At 36.9% G+C, this 20,178-nt stretch overlaps 1 protein-coding gene across 1 annotated transcript in view; it reads left to right on the top strand.

The window, feature by feature from the left end:
- The window catches only part of Otogl (otogelin like), a 142,555-nt gene that overhangs the window by 120,386 nt on the left and 1,991 nt on the right, over positions 1 to 20,178 (top strand). Inside the window, exons 42-55 of the mRNA XM_076554398.1 lie at positions 1,176 to 1,317; positions 3,002 to 3,187; positions 4,144 to 4,356; positions 4,745 to 4,849; positions 5,082 to 5,189; positions 6,520 to 6,621; positions 6,940 to 7,044; positions 7,129 to 7,169; positions 11,283 to 11,346; positions 12,416 to 12,594; positions 13,020 to 13,124; positions 14,749 to 14,868; positions 15,936 to 15,981; positions 19,537 to 19,616. Coding sequence (XP_076410513.1) covers positions 1,176 to 1,317; positions 3,002 to 3,187; positions 4,144 to 4,356; positions 4,745 to 4,849; positions 5,082 to 5,189; positions 6,520 to 6,621; positions 6,940 to 7,044; positions 7,129 to 7,169; positions 11,283 to 11,346; positions 12,416 to 12,594; positions 13,020 to 13,124; positions 14,749 to 14,868; positions 15,936 to 15,981; positions 19,537 to 19,616 — 1,596 coding nt within the window. The remainder of the gene's footprint in view (positions 1 to 1,175; positions 1,318 to 3,001; positions 3,188 to 4,143; positions 4,357 to 4,744; positions 4,850 to 5,081; positions 5,190 to 6,519; positions 6,622 to 6,939; positions 7,045 to 7,128; positions 7,170 to 11,282; positions 11,347 to 12,415; positions 12,595 to 13,019; positions 13,125 to 14,748; positions 14,869 to 15,935; positions 15,982 to 19,536; positions 19,617 to 20,178) is intronic.

Here is a 20,178-nt window from a genome sequence, read left to right as displayed (position 1 = left end):
ATTAATTCCTCCAGTGTGCATATGCCTGTAACACAGCCATCACTTAGTCAACTGAATTGATCTTTGTGTGCTCTTGTTTCCTCAGTTTATGGACTTCCCCCATTACTCTCTTGCTCTCTCAATAACTATTTTAAGAGACTTGTTGTCAATAAAAAAGATTTCTTGTTAAAGAAAAAAGGACAAACTGGTACAAAGTTTTGTAAGCCATTTACTCTAGCATATAATAGGGACTGTGCTAAAATTCTGTGGTGCACAAATAAGGTCCTCCTTAAGCCTTCAAGAAATTTAAAAAGAGGGGAATCTGTGAACAGATATTTACAATACATGGGCTCATATGTATGAGCCCAGCTTTGGAAAAGCCTTCAGGTAGATTCATAAACCTGAGCCATCTAAAAGCACACATTGCCAGAAAAGAAGGGGGAGAGAGAGAAAGATTGAGACACACAAAACAATGTGGATAAGAGAATACTTGGTACAAAAGTCTATGCAAGGGGAATACTGAGGCATTTTGGTGCATTCTATACAGGTGAAGGGCAGTCTAGAGAGAAGAGCGAGGCAGGTAGAGTTAGGAAGGAACTCACTGTGGATGACTGTGATGACTGTACTAGACAGGGAAGAGCAGATTCTGCAGTCCGCCTGCACTATGAGTTCCCTGAGGGAATGCACAAAAGGCTCAAAGTAATGGAAAAAAGTAGTTTTTCTGGAGGTCAGTTTCCTTCAACATTTAGATGAAAGTAAATGTTAAGTGTTTAAATATTTTAAATGCATACACATAAAAATAAACACACATGCACTTTGCCATTATTTAGATATTTTTTAAAAAAGCATCACCAATTCTTTTTCTTTTTAAAATTGTTGTGTGTGTGTGTGTGTGTGTGTGTGTGTGTGTGAAAAACAGTTTTGAAAAACTGAGATCTAAGAGAAACTTTAATGGCTTTAATTTACTGCTCTGCTTCTTTTAGCTTCTTTGAAGCAGGGTCTCACTATGTAGCCCTGGCTAACCTGAACTTGCATGTGTAGACCAGGCTGGCCTCAGACTTGTAATCACCTTCCCACCCCATGTACTGGCGTGAAAGGCATGCCCTATCTGATTTTTCGAATGGTTTGGGGTTAGCTCATGGCCTTTGGGAAAGTTAAAATGACAGAATTGATTTTGTGGTAAAATGCGTCTCTAGGTCTCTCCGAGGGACTTTTGTGAAAAAATGTGGATCAACTACACCTATCTCTGGATCTATGAATGTGATGCCATTTCTGCCTATGTGGCTCTGTGCAACAAATTTGACATCTGCATTCAGTGGCGGACCCCTGAGTATTGCCGTAAGTGACCGCGAGTACAGTGATGTCTTCTAGTCATCTAAAGTGTCCTCCTCTTCACAGACCTTTCTACATTTCACGGTCAGTCACGAAATAGCTTAGTAAATAGAAGGTGAGTGGAAAAAAGAAAACAGATGTCACAGTGCAAGGGCGGTCACCGAGCTTCAGAAATAAAAGGGAATTCGGCTCTGTGTCCTTCTCCTGTCTCCCCCTCCCCCGTCCCATCCTCCCCCCTTGTGAATCTCCACTCTTGATTCATCGTGAATGTCTACATCTCCAATTTTACTAGACACTGTGAAATTGTTCTTCGTCAAGGCTGAACCAATTTATACCACCTCCCCACAAGCTGAATATTCATTATTTTCCCCTAGGTTTTTCAAGACAGTGTTTCTCTGTGTAGTTTTGGTGCCTGTCTGGATCTCGCTCTGTAGCCCAGGCTGGCCTCGAACTCACAGAGATCCGCCTGGCTCTGCCTCCCGTGTGCCATCACCACCTGGCTTGAATATTCGTTTTTTGAACAGCACGACTTTTTTTAAAATTTTTTTATTTTTTAAATTACACTCATGATATTAATCACATTTGTGGTATTCATAGCTTACATTCGCAGTATTCATTCAATTATATATAATATATAATATATATATTATATATATATATATATATATAATTTTAAATGTCGAATGTCATTTCTTGAAGGGGGTAGGAGGTCTTAATTACAGGCTTACAGCACAATGGGAGGACCCCGGAGGGCAGAAGTTCGCTACTGATGTTTTACAATCTTGCATCTAAGCTGTTAATGCCCATTATTCAGGATACACAGACAAGGAACTTCCCTTAAGCATTCAGGAGTGTGGAACCTGGCAGGGAATTAGCATTGGGAGGATATCAAGGTCAAGGTCCGCAAGCAAGGCAACAGTTACCCAAAACGGGGGCCAGGACCCTACAGGTCCCCCTTTTATTAAAAAATGAGCTTCTGACTTGGGTTGCATGGGATGTCAGCAGGTCACCTTACCCGTCAGGCCACACAGGTGCTCTGTCTTAGGTTGGTGAGTGCCCCCCAGGCATTACCCGTCTCTGAATACTCATTATCATACCGGCTCAATCATGTGTGAGCTGGATGGTTAATTGGACAGCACGACTTTTTAAGACCAGCAGAAATCAACAAGATTTTCCTAAAGCATTATTTAGAAGCTGCTCAGCCATGCTTCTTTTGGCAGTAAATGATTAAACCTCAACAGGCAGCTTTTTCTTGTTCTTTTTTTTTTTTTTAAACTTGTTTGAGTTACATATTTAAGGAGTGTTTCCATGATTATCTTGCAGAGAAAAAGAAAAATTGTATCTCCTCTGGCTGCATGGAGATACTGGCTGCATGCAGAAACTTTGTAATAGTTGACTCCAAATTTATTTGAAAGAGACTTGTACTGGATATTAGAAATATATATTTAATATATATTAAATAAAACACTTTCAACTACAATACTGAATACTATCTAGATACTTGAAGGATGCATTTGAATTCACAAGGCTTACTACTTTGTGGTTATGCAGTAAATGAAAAATAAGCTCTAAAGAACTAAAATATGCAAAATTTATCTCTGTAATGCAGGCTGACCTCTTTCTCTTTCTCAACCAGAATTCACATAGATTATCTTGGCTATTAGCAAATTCTGTCCTTTATTGCCTACAGCTCTGAGCTGCCCTGAGGGGAAGGAATATCAGCCCTGTGTGAGACCATGTGAAGCAAGGACATGTCTCAATAAATGGAGCTATGGACACACCTCATGTCTGAATTTGAGAGAAGACTGTGTGTGCAAGAATGGAACCATTCTTCACCGGCCAGATAAAACTCTATGCATCCCCGAGCAAGAATGTGGTAAGGACTAAAGTGCAAAATGATTGCTCAGGAATCCAGAAATCACACACATACAGTATCTTTTGTACGTTGGAAATTTATGCTGAGGGAAATTGACCAAAGATGACCGAGGTGCTGGAAAGTAAATGAGTTTGTAGTTTGCTTTTAATATGGATTTAGTTGGGGTTAAAATTAGGATATTTGGTGATAATGGTCTTTAATCTTTACTTATGTATATACTAATAAGGAAAGAACAAGGTAAATTAAAAATTAAAAGTACCTTGTGGGGTCAATTTAAGTTCTAATTATTTTTGTGTTGTGGTTCACCTTTGCCTCTGTGACTCTGAGGCGATGTATCTGTAAGATAGAGAAATTAATGGGACTTAATCTCTAAGGTTAGAATAGGGAAATATAAGATAATTTAAAAAAAAACATTTTATGCATTCAGTGCCTTAAGAAAATAAGGATGCAGGAAATGGTAGATAGCATTATTTTCTAGGGGAAAACACTTAAGTACTCTGTGTTAATGTTCAAATTATTTTTGGCATAATGTCTTCATCGTTGTGGTAGATCTTAAAAAGCACAGAATTCTAAAGGTTGCAACACAGTACTTTGTCAGTCATATGGGTCTTAATCATGGCAAGAAGGAATGTAATTTTGCTAATAACTAAATGGAAGGACAGGTAGAATAGAAATGTAAGGATACTTTCAGAAATAGGCTTGTGGCTGCCAGTAAGGAAAATGCCTGTTGAAAGTTGTAGAAAAATAGTATTTTCTGTGGACTTCATTATCAACTTTGGTTAAAGAACAATGCAATGTACTAACTGAAGAAAGCAAAGAAGAATCTGAGAGAGTACATATTCATGACCTGCAGTTATATTGATGGGAAAGTCATGGTCCAAAATAAAAAACATTGTGGCTTGACTTGATGTAGTGCCCAGATTGTAAATGAAATAACATTGTTGATTTTTTTAAAGTATGTACGGACAGTGAAGATCAACCCCGCAGTGCTGGGGAGATTTGGAATGGGGGTATTGATGAATGTGCCCTCTACAAATGTTTGGAGGATGGGAGGATTATTCCTATCGAGCCTGTCTGTGAAGAAGAGCCCTCCCCCATTTGTGAACGAGAAGCTGAAGTTGTCCTGGGCTTTGTTGATGAGCTGACCTGTTGTTCTAAAGAAGTCTGTGGTATGTGAATGAACTGGAGCCTTTGTAGACATGCATTCTAATCAGTCTGAAAACACAGCAGGGTAACAGTGAAGTTCTTCCGTAAGTGTCATTTTCTCAAAATGAGTTATATAAATACATGTAAAAAAAACTTGTCAGTAACTATTAATAATATCCAACAACCTATGGCAAAAGGCAGGACTCTGAATCTCTGATTATGATAGTAAGAGATGCAAGAAAATCCCAAAAGAATCCTGAGAGCTGGTGTTCGTATACAGCCCAGTTTGGGGCTTGGTGGGTTTCCTTGGAGTGCAAACACCTTTGCTAGAGCCATCTCTCCACTCTGAGATGGCAGCAAAGACTCCAGTTGTGCTCACTGCTCCTGTAACCCTCTGCTGCTTATTTCTAGGCTGTGACATGACTTTGTGTGACATGACCATTCCGATATGCACGAGTAGTCAGAAGTTGATCGTTGGCTACAGCGCTCTTTCTTGCTGTCCACAGTATGAATGTGGTAAGTTCACCTATTAGGGAAAACAAAGCTCACTGTACATTCGAAATAGCTGAGGAGGCCCTCTTTCTCTGAGTCTCTAAGGATAGAATTTATTGTAAAAGATTGGGAAGTTGCTAATTCCTAAAAATGCCTTTATGTTAAGATTGCCACTCAATTCAAAGAGAGAAAAATGGTATTAACTTATCTGTAGTCCCACTCATACACATTTTCAAATGTATTTGTGATTCTACAGAATGTGATACATTGCAATGCCCCAATATTTCAACACCAGATTGCAGAGAAGACCAGTTTACACTTCAGGTCCGACAAGGAGAACCTTGCTGTTTCTACCCTTTCTGTGGTAAGTACTGTGAAGACAATTTGCAGCAAAAAGAAAAAGGAGCTGGGGAACATCTGTTTGCTGCAAATTTCATGGGCCTCGTGGTGAGTGGTATCCTATTATCTTGTAGGAACTGAACTGAATGCAAATGGTAGAAAGCAGAGTACATTGTAAATAACTCAATAATATTACAGTCAGTACTAACCCCATCAACAAAACTATGTGTACCTGTCCAAACATCATCAAAATAACGGAATCAAGACTTTTCTTTAATGAGGAAAGTACCTATCTTTTAAAAAGAAATTTTTGTGTGGGCTTTTCCAGAAGACCCAGCTAGAATAATATACGGTACTTAGACATACAAGACCATTTTAAAATTTTATGTCTACATACCACCTCCTGTGAACTATAATGATCCCTAAAGAGCACAGGAGAATCAGACAGATCTAAGAAGTACCCAGATCAAAGCATTCCGCTTGATGAACTAGAGAATGAATAATAAGGAAAACTCTTTCTCCAGTTCAAGAGAATTATCACACCAGAAATCAGAAGATACCTCCTGGAATTCCATTGTTTCCTTGACTGCAAGTGGCTAGATTAAGTTCCAACAAGGATTTAGGGGCAAGCACAAAAGAGAGGAAGAAGAGACGCCACCTCTATCTGCTTTCTGTTCTACTGTGCCTCCATTTCTCATTCAAATTCCGTTGAAAGAGATTTTAATCAGTCAGACTTGGGTTTTCACACAGAGTAGCCAGTCAGGATGGGGCCCCTTTATTAATAGTCTTTGTAAGAAGTGTGTGGATGAGTCATTTGCCAGAGTCATTTAGAAAATTATCACATCTGGAGGCATGTATGAACAAGTTCCTACTGCACTGTTCATCTATAAATGGGACCAATTAAAGGCAAAACAAAAATAAGATAATTACAGTAAATTAATCATTGTTGTTTTGCTTTCAGTAAGAATAAATTCCTCTGGAAATAAATGGCTTATATTTCTGATAAGATATCCTCTTTTGCATTGTGCTTAGGAAGCATAAAGTTGTACATTTAGGCAATGGATTATTTCCTTACTTCCTAATTAAACATATAATACTTTATTTTGATTTGGTTTATAATCTGAACTAACCATTAACTTGATTTTAGCTTAGTGTGACTCTGACTTTTTTTTTTTTTTTGGTTTTTCGAGACGGGTTTCTCTGTGTAGCTTTGCGCCTTTTCCTGGAACTCACTTGGTAGCCCAGGCTGGCCTCGAACTCACAGAGATCCGCCTGCCTCTGCCTCCCGAGTGCTGGGATTAAAGGCGTGCACCACCACCGCCCGGCTGACTCTGACTTTTTTGTTTCATCTTTAGTTTGTGAGACATGCACTGAACCAGCTCCTCAGTGTACCGATGGGGAATTCCTCACAGTGGATCTGAACACTACACATTTATGTTGTCCACAGTACTACTGTGGTAAGGCCGTCTTAACTAATTTGAAATATCTTAATGTGTCAATGAAAAGTCCAAAAAGAGTTAGATGTTTAAGAAGTCCAGCGGTGCTGTTAGCTTAGACCCCTTTGTCAGGGGTCTTCGTGGGATGAGCTGGGCTAGATCAACGAGTATGGCTTAATTCATGTTATCCATAAGAGCACATGGCAGGGAGAAGTAGAAGAAGAAGCCACTGGGCACTAGAAATCCTGCGTTGCCTTGGTAATGACAGCAAACTGATGAGAACTGGCAAGTCCATGAGATTCATCTTTTCATCTTTACCCATTTGGTTTTTCTTCCTAGTTTGTGAGCCAAATCTCTGTCCTCCACCGTTACTTGACTGTGCAAAAGATACGAATCTGGTGAAGGAAAATGTATCTGGACAATGTTGCCCAAACTGGCATTGTGGTAACTCATTTCATATCTTAAAACTTTGTCATAATGCATTGATGTACTTTGATTCGGGTAAACATGTTGATTTTTGCCTTTTAGAGTGCAACTGTGAAAATCTTGTCATGCCAACATGTGAAGTGGTAAGAATGTATATTTCGATAGCCTTATTGTGTTGTTCAAATTGGTATCTTTTCCCTTTATTGGCCTCATTTCTGAATTATTCAAAATTAGTGTAATTGTCATTGTTATGTTATATTGAAGTTGATTAAAACAATGGTATTACATCACGATAGCTAACCTTTTGTATTTTATTTAAGAAAGTGGCCTTGCAATGTGTTGTATACCTTTAATCCCAGTGCTTATGAGGCAGAGGCAGGTGGATCTCTGTGAGTTTGAGGCCATCATGTTTACATTGAGAGTTCCAGGCCAATCAGGGTTCCACAGTAAGATCTGTCAAAAAAAAAGTGATGCATAAAACATAATGCACTGTAATGCATAATTATTTAAGAGACAATTTAATCTACTAATGTTATATTACTGAAGGTCCCAGTCCTTAAAATGAAGCAAAATATTAAAAAAACATTATTTTAATTATTGAAATTATTAAATTATTGAAAGGCATCTCAAATAATTCTTCCAGAAAATGAGCTTCTAGTGCATACTTTACATAGGAGAAAGAGGTACAATTGTAACTGTTTGTCTTTTCTTGCATTACCTATGAGTATATAAAGAGAAAAATGTCAAGAGTTTAATGTTTTAAGACAAAAAGGTGACTGTTAACTACTAACACAGTGTGACTGGTGGAGCTTCATATGTCTTTTCATCAAATATCTACCTTCATTTTATGCTATTAGGTTTAAAAGAGAAAATATATTCTTACCCCCATTTATTAGAGCAGATATTGTCTTCCACAAAGACATTCTTATGTTTGCATGTTTCTCTTTTTCTTATGTATACTCCCAGCCCGTTCAGACATCTGAAACCCAAGCTTTTGTTGGGAAACAAATGAGGAATGGCATCAACTAATGAACTCCCTCTTTGCATGTCACTATTTTTATTTTCAATATCATTTAACTTTACGTTTGCTCAGGTGATGTTATCTATGGTTTACACAGAATGATGAAGATTTACAATAACTTTCATAGTAGTTACTTTTCTCATAACCAAATGCCTGGGGGAAAAAAAAACATCTTCAGAAAAGATTGGGCCTCAGGTCCAGGGGATATGGTCCGTGATGTTGGGAAGGCTTGGCAGCAGGAGAGGGAAAATCTGTTCACATTGTTGCTGCAGATGGGGAGAAGAGAGAGATGAACGTTGGTGCTCAGCTGGTTTCCTCCCCTTTTCTTACTTATCTGGTCTGTGACACATTCCAAGACAAGTACTTCTCTCATTAAGGGTGTGTCTTCCGTCCTTACGTAAACTGCACTGGCAATACTCTCATAGGCAAGCCCAGAGCCGTGTCTCCTAATTAATTTTTAGGTCATGTTGACAATCAAGTATAACCACCACAGATTTTGTAAAAAGTTTTCTTCTGATTTGTGTGTGTATTCCAAGCACGTTCTCATAAAAGTAGGATCATGACATCTCTCATGTTTTTACTTCACATCAAATCTTCATGACCCTGATTTTTAGCTCATTTCATAAATAAGGAAGTTGAAGCTTATAAAGGTAAATGATTGATTGAGGCCAGGATACAAAGGGTGTGTGTGAATGTGAGTGTACTGGATACCTGGCCAGGACTCCGGTAGCCAGTGGAACATTTCAGATTAGATCTGGGGAATTCCAGTCATGATTAACCTCATGCAGAGCATCTCTGCTAGCCTAGAAGATACTTAATCATCATTTGTCTTACGTGTAAACCAATTCTACAGTAGGAATGACTTCATGTCCAATTTGAAAAAAACTCACTTATAACACATATTGAAAGGATAGGAGATATGAGAACACTGCTTGAGGTGATGTAAAATGGTGTTCACACTTTCAACAACAATGTAATAATTCACTAGGTTAGACAGTTACCACTTGGTCCAACAACCCACCCACAAGAAAGAAAATGAATGCCACACAGAAACGTGTTCTTGAATATCATACCAGCCAAAGAGTGAAAACAACCCAAGATGATTGAGTTTTCTACTAACCTTAAAGGACCATGATGCTTATGCAGAAGCACACTGTCTTATTGGGTGTAATGTTAAGGACTGGTAAATAATGAAGATATATTCAAATAATGAAGATATATTCAGCTGGTGGAGTTAAGTCCTTAAGAGATAAAGCTACAAATAAATATGTGGGTATGGTCTGAAAAGACATAGACAAAGGAATATAAAATTGAAATTTGAGCTTTTGAGGAAATGCTGTGTGTGACTATGTCCTTGATTATTAAAAATAAAAACCTGTGGTAAGTAACCTGTACAGAAACACCAGGTAGATCTCTTATTTCATCTTTAGAATACCATTTGCACTGGTAGATTTGATTAATAGTTCCTAAAAAGTTCCATTAGAAAATATTATTACCAATCTCCTTGCAATTGTCTTTAAAGTCATAAAACAACAAATGAATTACCACATGAAATTACAAGTTATAAGGCACAAAAAAATGTAACATAATATCTTGAAGGAAAATTAACTTTAAGATTGTGGTGTGAATTTATTAGAATAAATTCTTTATATGAAGAATCAAATGCATTTTTTTTTTTTGAGAGAGTTTTTTTTGTGTAGTTTTGTTGCCTATCCTGGATCTTGCTCTGTAGAACAGGCTGGCTTCAAACTCACAGAGATCCGCCTGGCTCTGCCTCCTGAGTGCTGGGATGAAAGGCGTGTGCCACCACCGCCCAGCTTCAAATTCATTTCATTGATATGTGTTATGGAGATTAAAGGCATTGTGGAAAAGGAAATACAAGAAAATACTTGAAAATTGAAGCCTGGTTCTATGGTTGCTTAGGGCAGTGGTTCTCAGCCTTTCTGATGCTGTGACTCTTTTATATAGGTTTTGGTGACCCTGGGCCATAAAATTATTTTTGTTGCTACTTTATAACTGTAGTTTTGCTATTGTTATGAGTCATAATGTAAATATCCGATATTTCCGATGGTCTTAGTTGTGCCCTGTCAAGGGTTGTTGGACTCTTAGAGGGTTGCAACATACAGGTTGTGAACCTGTGCCTTAGAGACTGCTAAACCATTTCCAGTAAGGTGAGGTTTGAGTCTCAGTCATGACAACAGGTGACTAACAGCTGCAGGTTATACAGTACTCTTTTGGTGCTGCTTCAATCCTGACCTCTTTATTCACACTGGCCTGTTTATTCCTTTCCGAATGCTAAGTGGCCAGCAGTACCATTATATCTACTTTATAGATGTGGGCAATGAGGCATAGATTGGTAAAGTAACATGCACTTGTTCAGATAACTAGTAAAGAGGGAGCCAAGTTCCGCACATTGCATTCCTGTTCCTGAGTTGACTATTAGACACTGACCTAGACTCACTGATTTACTCTATGTATTTGCCATAGCTGCCTTGCTGGGATGTAGACCCTGTAGACCTTAGAACTCTGGACTGCCTCCAGAGAGCAGATGAGAACATTTCCAGGGCTGCAAGCTTCGTTTCCTCCAAATTGCCCTCTAGAACCTTAGAATCAAACAAATTTAGTAGGATTTTAGAGTTAGGACAAACCATAAATATCATCATGTCCACCTTCATTTATTTAATAGATAAGGAAATTGAAATATAAAGAGATTGAATAATCGGCGCTGGGGAGAGAGTTGAGTGGGTAAATTCACTTCACAAGAGTAAGGACCAGAGTTAGGAAACACAGCACCTATGTACCACACCTGCATTCCCTGCCCACAGAGGCAGAGATAGAAGATTCCTAGAGCAAGTTGGCTACCTACGGCACAAACTGGCTACCTACACTAGCTAACTGATGAGCTCTGAGCACAAGTGAGACACCTTGCCTTAATGTATAAGACACCAAAGGGAGAAACCTGTTGTCCACCTGTTTCAACATACATGTTCATTCTCATCCACACACACACACAAGACATACACATGCCTACACACATGAACACCTCCTCCATACAAGTACTGAGTAATCCATGATTACATTTTTGTTGTGATTTTTTTTTCCTGAATGCTCAGCAAACTTAAGCCTACTCACTAGAAGGTTTGTTAAGTATCTTAGAAGTGTCTAGGTGGGTGAAATTATTTATAATGTGTATTTTGAAAATGATCACAATAAGTCTCATGATTCTTTCTAATAGGGAGAGTTTCCCACAATTGATCAGAACTTTCAGAGTGACTGTGGATGTGTACAGTATCTTTGTGGTAAATGCTTTTTTAATACTTTTAAATAATAAATGCTTATTATTGGCATCTGTTGCTTAGCATTGATGTATTTAAAAATATGTTCTTTGAGAAATACTGTATTTGTAATAAGCCCAATTGCCAGCACTCTAAGAAACAACTCTTATTTTTCCTTCATCATATCTTAAAATGTTCAGAGAAATTTGATAAGAATGAAAAATTAATATTTTATCACAGAACTGGAATTTTTTTCTATGTCACTTTAAAATTTGCTATCAATACTTGATAAGCTTAGCCAAAAGACCAAGAATTGGTCGATTTAGTTGAAAGGGAAGGTGTGGGGGGACAGGGGAGAGATGAAGGAGGGGAAATTGTGGTCAGGGTGAAATATATGGCGATGAATAAAAAAACCTATGCTATTAAAATTGTGAACATGTTTTTGCTCTTTGTTTTATGATCGGCATTACCATTTCAAAGCTTGAAATACTATATTTTCATATTAAGATTTAGTGGGTTCACAGCATGTAGAATATTTCTTCAATGGCTTAAATTGCTTCAAATTTTGTCTGAGCAAACAATGGCAGAACCTCAGACTTAGAGGCAAGGAGAGCTTCTGGGTTACATCCAGCTCTCTCCCAGCCTGATCTAATACGCCACTATACAGATACAGTGGTGCATTATCCCAGCAGCACTAAGAATGGAATCATTTCTGTTAACATAATGATCCTTAAACTCACAAAATATTACAGAGTCCCACAATGAAGGGCACTACTATTACTGAATTAGGCTTTGCATCCATCTAGATCCACATGAACAGTGGTCATGATCTGTGTCCTGGAGAAGGAGCAGACATACCTTGCTCATACCTGAGACCTCATCCTTCTTGATGTTGCTATAAAATGCATCTTTTGGAGCATGTTAAGACAAGTGATTTTTTACAGATTGATTTTTATTGTAAGTTCTATTGATTGGTAAATACAAAAGACAACATTGTGTGTGTGTGTTTTATTGACTTTCTCTTTCTTTCTTTCTTCCTTTCTTTTTCTTTTTTCTTTTCTTTTTCTTCTTCTTCTTCTTTTTTTTTTTTTAGAAAAGGATGATGTGTGTGTGTTTCAAGAAGTATCAGTATTGAGTCCTGGACAATCTCTGACAAAGTATTTGGAAGGGGACTTTTGTTACACAATAGAATGTCTGGAAGAAAAAGATAACAACACAGGCTTTCATACTTTGAATGTTACAATGGTGAATTGTTCAAAAGACTGCGATGTTGTAAGTATCCTTACAAGTTGCTCTGGTGGCCTAATGAGTTTAAAATTAACAGCTAGAGAGTTTGAGCTTGCGAATACCCTACACACTTGAATAGCTCCTCAACACTATTATTTTATGAGATGTCTATATAATGCAGATTTTTACTTTACAATGAATGACCATGAGCTTCAAGAGCTGTTATGTGGAGCTTTCTGGCTTGGTTGACCTAAGATTGTTGTACCTGCTTGATGAATATTGCTATAGATGTAGAGGTTAATACCTACTTCATTTGTAAGTTGGTTATACAAAGTAAATTATTCTTTGAAGCTACTCAGATGCAAGTTTAGAAATGCTTACAGATGTCCAGAGAGAACACCTGCAGAACTAGCTCATCAACATGCTATTATTGCTGCATGGCTAATACTCTGCCTGTTCATTGTATGCAGCACCAGATGTACACTCCATCCCCCAGTGATTATGATTGCTGTGGAACCTGTAAAAACGTATCCTGCAAATTTCAGATGGAAAATGGAACATCAGTTATATATGAGGTATCGATTTTTATTTCCCATTAAAAATATCACCTGGACACCTCTGCACACACTGCCCATTAATATAGTTGTTATATTTTAAACTTTTTGATACTCTTTGATAATTTTATAAAAACTTGTTTAAATTAGGTAATTCTAACTTGGATTCTCACAATTTTCCAGATGTGAGAAATGAGTTCTAGGAAAGTCTGGTATCTAATCAATTATGAGGATAATAAAAATTAGTATTTTTATGGAGCCATTAAATTTTTATTTTTGATATATTGGATATAAAATCAAATTTTCTAAATTTGAATATTGTTTTTATTACCCCTGAACTTACAGATTGTAAGTTGATTGGGGTTCATTGAAGATCTGAAGCTATTTATAAACTGAGATAGGACTTCGAACAGTGATTCTCATCCTTTCTAATGCAGTGACCATGTAATACAGTTCACCACACTCATGCTGTGGTGACCCCCAACCATACAGTTATTTTAGTTGCTACTTCATAACTATAATTTTGCTACTGTTATGAATCACAATGTAAATATCTGATATGCAGGATATCTGATATATGGCCCCAAATGGGTCTCAACCCACAGGTTGAGAAGCCAGTGACCTAGAGCAAAGAAAGTGATTGAGTTTATCTAAATTTTTACTGATCTACAAGGAATCTTCAAGAATTTGACTGTATTTTTCAATTGTAGCTACAACACAACAAACGTTAGTATGCAAATGTTTTCTTCTGTCTGGCAATAAAGGTGCAGGAGGAAGAAAACAAATCCCAAGCAAGGAGGATTGAGAGGGGTGTGGTTTGTTGTTTTGTCAGCAGTAAGGAAAATCAGAGCAAGACCTTTGGCATTTTGTCATTAGAGAATCACTGGTAGAAACAGATACCACTGTTTTTCCAGTTGCTGTATGTCATACTAACCTCTCAGTTCCATCATGAAACCAAACACATACAAATATGTTCTCTCTCTCTCTCTCTCTCTCTCTCTCTCTCTCTCTCTCTGATTTTGAGATACAATTAGGGACATTTTCAAATGGAATTTTAATGTCCCAAGAAGCTCTCTGTTGTTGTTTGTTTCTATTCTTTTAGGGGACCTGCCACCCAGCTCCCAAATAAATCACACATGGAGGCTTATTTTTAATTATAAATTCCTGGACTTAGCTTGGCTTAGTTGCTAGCCAGCTTTATTTAACTTAAATTACCCCATCTACCTTTTGCCTCTGGGATTTTCCCAGTCTCTTACTTCTGTAAATATTACTCTTACTCCGTGGCTTGTGTGGTAGCTCGGTGGCTGGCCCCTGGAGTCATCCTTCTCCTTGTTCTCTCATTCCTTCTCCCCAGATTTCTCCTTCTATTTATTCTCTCTGCATGTCAGCCCTGCCTATCATTTCTTCTACCTTGCTATTGGCCATTCAGTTCTTTATTTGACCATCAGGTGTTTTAGACAGGCAAAGTAACACAGCTTCACAGAGTTAGACAAATGCAACATAAACAAAAGTAACACACCTTAGAATAATATTCTACAACACTCTGTCTTTTTTAACTTGATTATATATTTAGTTAATTTAAGGGTCTAAGGAATTAACAGATATTAGCAAGGATAGCAGTAATTTTCTTTTTTTTTCCCCTTAGGAAGGGAGCACCTGGCACTATAACTGCACCACATATGAATGTGTTAAGACTGATGAGGGAGCACTGATTCTAAACTACAGCATGGTCTGCCCTCCTTTTAATGAGACCGAATGCAAACTGGTTTGTACTTTGTTACATCTAAAGAAATTCTGCATTAGCTGTAATTTAGGAAGTACACATTAGTCTACTTTCCAAGGTCCTACAGACACCGTGGCTTATTTGCTATGGAGGATGTTTTCGTTCTTCGCATAAATAAAGTCTCTGGTGTAGCTCTTTAGTTTGCCATTTTAAATTCAAATTTGACTTCCTGAGAATGGATAATTTGCTATGTCTAGGTTTTTATGTGTATATTCAAGGATAATTGAAAAATCCTTTGGTCAGCAAATCCAGGTTCCCTTCTAATGCAGATAAATGTGCTATTTAATTGAGTTTTACCTTTTTTTCCCCCCTTAGACAAACACATAGATTTATCGTGTCATTAATGCATCCTGATTTAGTGACATTTACCTTGCTTCTCCAATACAGGCCACTGGAGAACTTAATGCTTTTCCAGATTTTATAGTTTTGCTCTCTCCCCCTCCCCCTACCCCGCACCATTTTCTCAGAGAAAAAACCATTAGGGGAAAAGATTCTTAAAGGGTTATGATTTTTATGTTAAAACAAACTCTTTCCAGTAGTATAGTCTCCTTGATTTTTTTCCTCTGAAGCTACCCTTTAATAGTGATGGCTAGGAAGCCATTGCATGTATTGAGTTATATTTAAGTTCTGGAAATGGGGTTTGTTTGAAAAATAAACTATTTATTAATGAAAAAAGTGCCCTCTTAACATTTTTATGATACTTAGAAATTCAATTCATCTAATTATTATAGCTTATTTTTTGGAGTTGAAAATGAATGACAACTAGTTAGAATAGCTTTCATTATTTTATTATCTTAAAAATATTTGGAGCATTGAAAAAGTATTCCTTAAGCAGCATATTTTAGTACTTTTTGTATTAAGGTAGAGGGAGTGCAGTTTTTAAGCAAAATATTATTCCTAAGAAATTGTTATCAGGAATTTTTAACTTCTAATCATTTCTCTATAAAGGCTTTGTGATGGCTCATAAAATATTGTGAGAGTTGGCTTTCAATTCTAGGTTAAGAGGAAATGGAAAAACACTGTACCTTTTACCTTTCTTTCTTTTCTAGAATGAAGGAATCGTAAAGCTTTATAATGAAGGCTGTTGCAAGATCTGTAAGTGAGGATATAGTTCATGCAATCGTAGAGTAGCTTTTGTGGCTCATATGGTTGCTGGGTTCTCTCAACAGTCTGTTCCCAAGATGTACTTAGTAAAGTCTGTCCTTTAAATGTTTTTGTGATGTGTGGTGGATATTACTGTAACCCAGCCTTTATACTGTGTGGTACATGTAAACAGTTTTATCTGGATAAATTCTCATTTCATTTTTGGACATTTCTTTATTGTGGTATTTTCCAAAAATCATAGTCTGTTTTTTTTTTCTTTAAAATTAAAATAATTTTATATGTATGGGTGTTTTACCTGCATGTATGTCTGTGAACCACATGCATGCAGTGCTTACAGAGGTAAATAGAGGGCATCAGATGCCCTGGAACTGGAGTTACAGAAGGTTGTGAGCTATCATGTGGGTGCCAGGTATCAAACCCACGTCCTCTGGACGAGTAGTCAGTCATCTCAACAGTTAAGCCACCCCTTCAGCCTCTAGCCTAGGATTCTAATAGGTTTGACTTTCAAGTTCACTATGTCCTACTTTGCTTGCAATATGCCCAACTACACAAACTTAGGAAGTTTATGATAGGAATGTTATTGAGACCCCAGTAGGGACATTCAGGAGATTATAGTATCTTCAGAGCATTTGAACAAATCTGTAAGTCTGTACTTCTGGGAAATGCCAACAGGGAGTTATGTTTAAATCCTATATTTAGAAAATTTCATGGTAATTAGTTAACTACATGTAAGTAATGTATTTTATATTTGTTTTAATTACCAGTGTATTTTGTGATTTTGAACAATTTAAAGACTGAAATAGAATAGAGGACTATGCAGCCAACCATTTTTATTTTTTAAAATATGAATTTATATGAATGCGAAAGTAGAAATTTTAATAAAAGTTATTTAAGTAGCAATTTAAAAATTATATAGAGATGCTCTGGGAGAAAAGAACATAGTATAATTTGGGATGGATTATTAAATAAAAGCTGAAATATTTCTAAGTAAGATTTGTGAGTATCCTGAAGGACTGAATCCCATGAATACATAAAGATAGAATATATAAATATATAAAATAATTTACACAAAAGTCCACTGCAATAAATTCTGGAAATATTCTGGTTTTCAGCTCAAAGAGGTTAAGTAATTTGATCAAATCAAATTTCCTGTGATTATTGATGATGGGCTAAAATTTAGTTCCATTGTGTGCGAACACCCAGTTAAGTCATATATAAGCCCCCCCGCGCCCCCCCCCCCCCGCAAAAAAAAGTGGAAAAGTTCGGCATTTTACAACTTCATGTCCATTTTACTGTGTGACTTTCTAGGTCTATTGAAACACAAACTCTCACAGAGCACGTGGCTTAAACAGCAAAAGTGGACTGTTTTATGGATCTGGAGTTCCCAAATGTAGATGTTGGCAAGCTGCTTTCTAATGAGTTAGTTGAGAGCATAATCTCTGTCCCTGCCTTATAGATGGCTATCTCCTTATTTGTATTATGTTTCTCTCTCTCTCTCTCTCTCTCTCTCTCTCTCTCTCTCTCTCTCTCTCTCTCTCTCTCTCTCTCTCTGTGTGTGTGTGTCTAAATTTCTCTAAGGGCCAGTCATATTGCATTATAATCAACATACTTATCTTATTCTCATCTGATTGCCTCTGTAAAGGCCTTTTGACCAAACAAAAATCACATTCTATAGCTCTACTGAACATAGGAAGAGTTGAGGGGACACAGTTCAAATAACAAGAACTATACTGACTGGACCTTAAAAAAGTGACATACATTTTAATTGCTAGAATCTGATGAAACATCAAATGAAAATTTTTTTTTATGTTCATTGAAAATAAGCAATTTTTCATTCAGGAATTCGCTGAATCACATGTGAGCTAATGTTTGTCAATTACCGACTGTAGCAGGAACACAAGAATTAAATTTAGCTGTAGAACCTAAAGAGACTTGTATTTGTATATTCTTACTTTTTCTTCCTTTGACAGCTTCGTAGTCTAGACTCTTCTTCAGATTATGAGATAGAGGCACAGTCATCTTCAAAGTCAAGGCCATGGTAATCAGCCTCATAACATCACCCCACGATAATTAATAGACAAGTTAGTGCATTTCTTTGCTGAAGGCCAACAGGAGAATAACTGGGTGGCTAAACTGATGAATGACACACTAGTATTCCTCAGCCTGCTTGGACATGACCATAGCCAGTCCTTGGAGGAAGGTGTAGCTTCCTGAAACGATCAGGAGATCAAGCCTCAGAGAAGGAGATTCCATTAGGCAATAATTGGCATTGGCCCATCATCGTTCATCTCTGCCAACCTCTTTGACTTGCGGAATAGCAAACTGCTTCCGTATCCCTCATCCAGTGTGTAAGTAATCCTTTGACACTAGAGAAGGTTTATTACAGCCTTAGATTCTGAATGACCAGGTTATGTTGTGGAGCTTAGGTGCTGTGACAAAACAATTTTACTACTACTAAGGAATCTGTGAGGAATAGATAGGAAATACTTCTAGGAACAAAATATTCAGCTAACCAACAATGAGTCATGTTGTCCCATGTATTTATTGAATTGGTTTTTCCTTGACAAGGGCAGTTTGATTTCAGCCACTCTTAGCGACCCATCTCTCCTCAAAACAGAGTAGATTAGCTTCCCCTGTTGGAATTTCACATCAGACTTTCATGGATAAGGTCATAGGAAAACTGATAATGCAATTCCACCATTCCTTAAACAAACATATTGAACAGAATGAGTCAATGAGTTGCCTAAAGTGACAAAGAACGTTCTCAGTTTCATATTGATGTATACTATTGTGTCGTAAATGATTATAAGGTGATTTTTATTTGAAATCATAAAAGACCATTTCAGAGCCATAGGATAAAGTATGAACCATTCATGCTTTGCAAAAGGCTGACAAATAAGGTTTTATACTTACCATATTAATGGGTTGTTAGAAAATGTAGTTTTATGTCCTAGTTTTATTTAAAAATTGTTGCATACTAATGAATAATTTATACACATTGCATTTTTATACAAATCACAAGTTAAATCTAAAAATTCATTATTCCATATATGTAATGTTTTGGCTAGTAATAATAGTGACTATTCTAAGATAATGAGGTAAAAAGTGAAAATAACTATGAATCTAGAAGATACAAGCTGTATGGAAGGAGAAATAGATATACATACAATATCTAAGAGTGGAGTTTGAAAAAAATTACTGAATATATGATTTAAATAAATATATCAAATTTCCAATCTAATTATATTCATGTTTTAAATTTAGAAAGCATTTTACATGGGTTTGTAATATTTATTTATTATTTTTATTTTTAATTATGTGGGGGTATGAGTATGTTCATGTGAGTGTGGTTCATGGAGGGGCCAGAAGTGTCAGGTGCCCTGGAACTGGAGTCACAGAGAGTTGTGAGCCATCTGATGTGGATGCTGGGAACTGAACTCCAGCCCTCTGGATTAGCAGCGAGGGCTCTTAACCAACACAGCCATCTTCCTATCCCCTTACATGGGCTTTTTGATGAACAAATGTATTCTTTATTTTTTTTTTCAGGCAAACGAGAAGAAAGAGTATGCCAGAAAGTTATCATTAAATCCATCATAAAGAAACAGGACTGTGTAAGCCAGAGCTCTGTAAGTGGAAAAATAACACTGGTTACATAAAGAACATTTGTGCTTCTGGAAATCTGTGGATCACTGACATGTGACAAACTAATATGCCAAGAAAATGACAACATACAGTATTTAATTTTGAGAGTGTTCCTAACCTCTAATATTAAAATATCCTGTTTCTGATGAATCATAAATTATTCTTAGCATAAGTAATCAACAGTTCTCAATAATGATTGCAATCTAGAGAGATAGATATGCAATCCTCAATATTTGACCACATTTTGTCTTTAGCTGTGTAATTTTACTCAGGGAATATTGTCTGCATTATTTCTTTACTCCTTTTATTATGTCCTACTCAATTCTATGCTGTACTTCTACCAGAACATGGCACCAGTGACCATAGAATTTTAGGGCTGGGATTAAGTTATTCCATATTTCTATTTTTATGCTCGCACAATTCATTTTTTTGAATTACATAAGCATTGCTGTATTGAGCGTGACTATGTAACAACCCTTTGATGAATGTATGTATCAATGTTCTAATAAAGTATTTCCACAATCTTTAAACATATAGAAGACTGGG

Source organism: Peromyscus maniculatus, chromosome 18 (assembly GCF_049852395.1).
Source record: "Peromyscus maniculatus bairdii isolate BWxNUB_F1_BW_parent chromosome 18, HU_Pman_BW_mat_3.1, whole genome shotgun sequence".
NCBI classification, from domain to species: Eukaryota; Metazoa; Chordata; class Mammalia; order Rodentia; family Cricetidae; genus Peromyscus; species Peromyscus maniculatus.
Note: the sequence above shows the minus strand (reverse complement) of the source record. Positions and strands in the feature narration are given on the sequence as shown.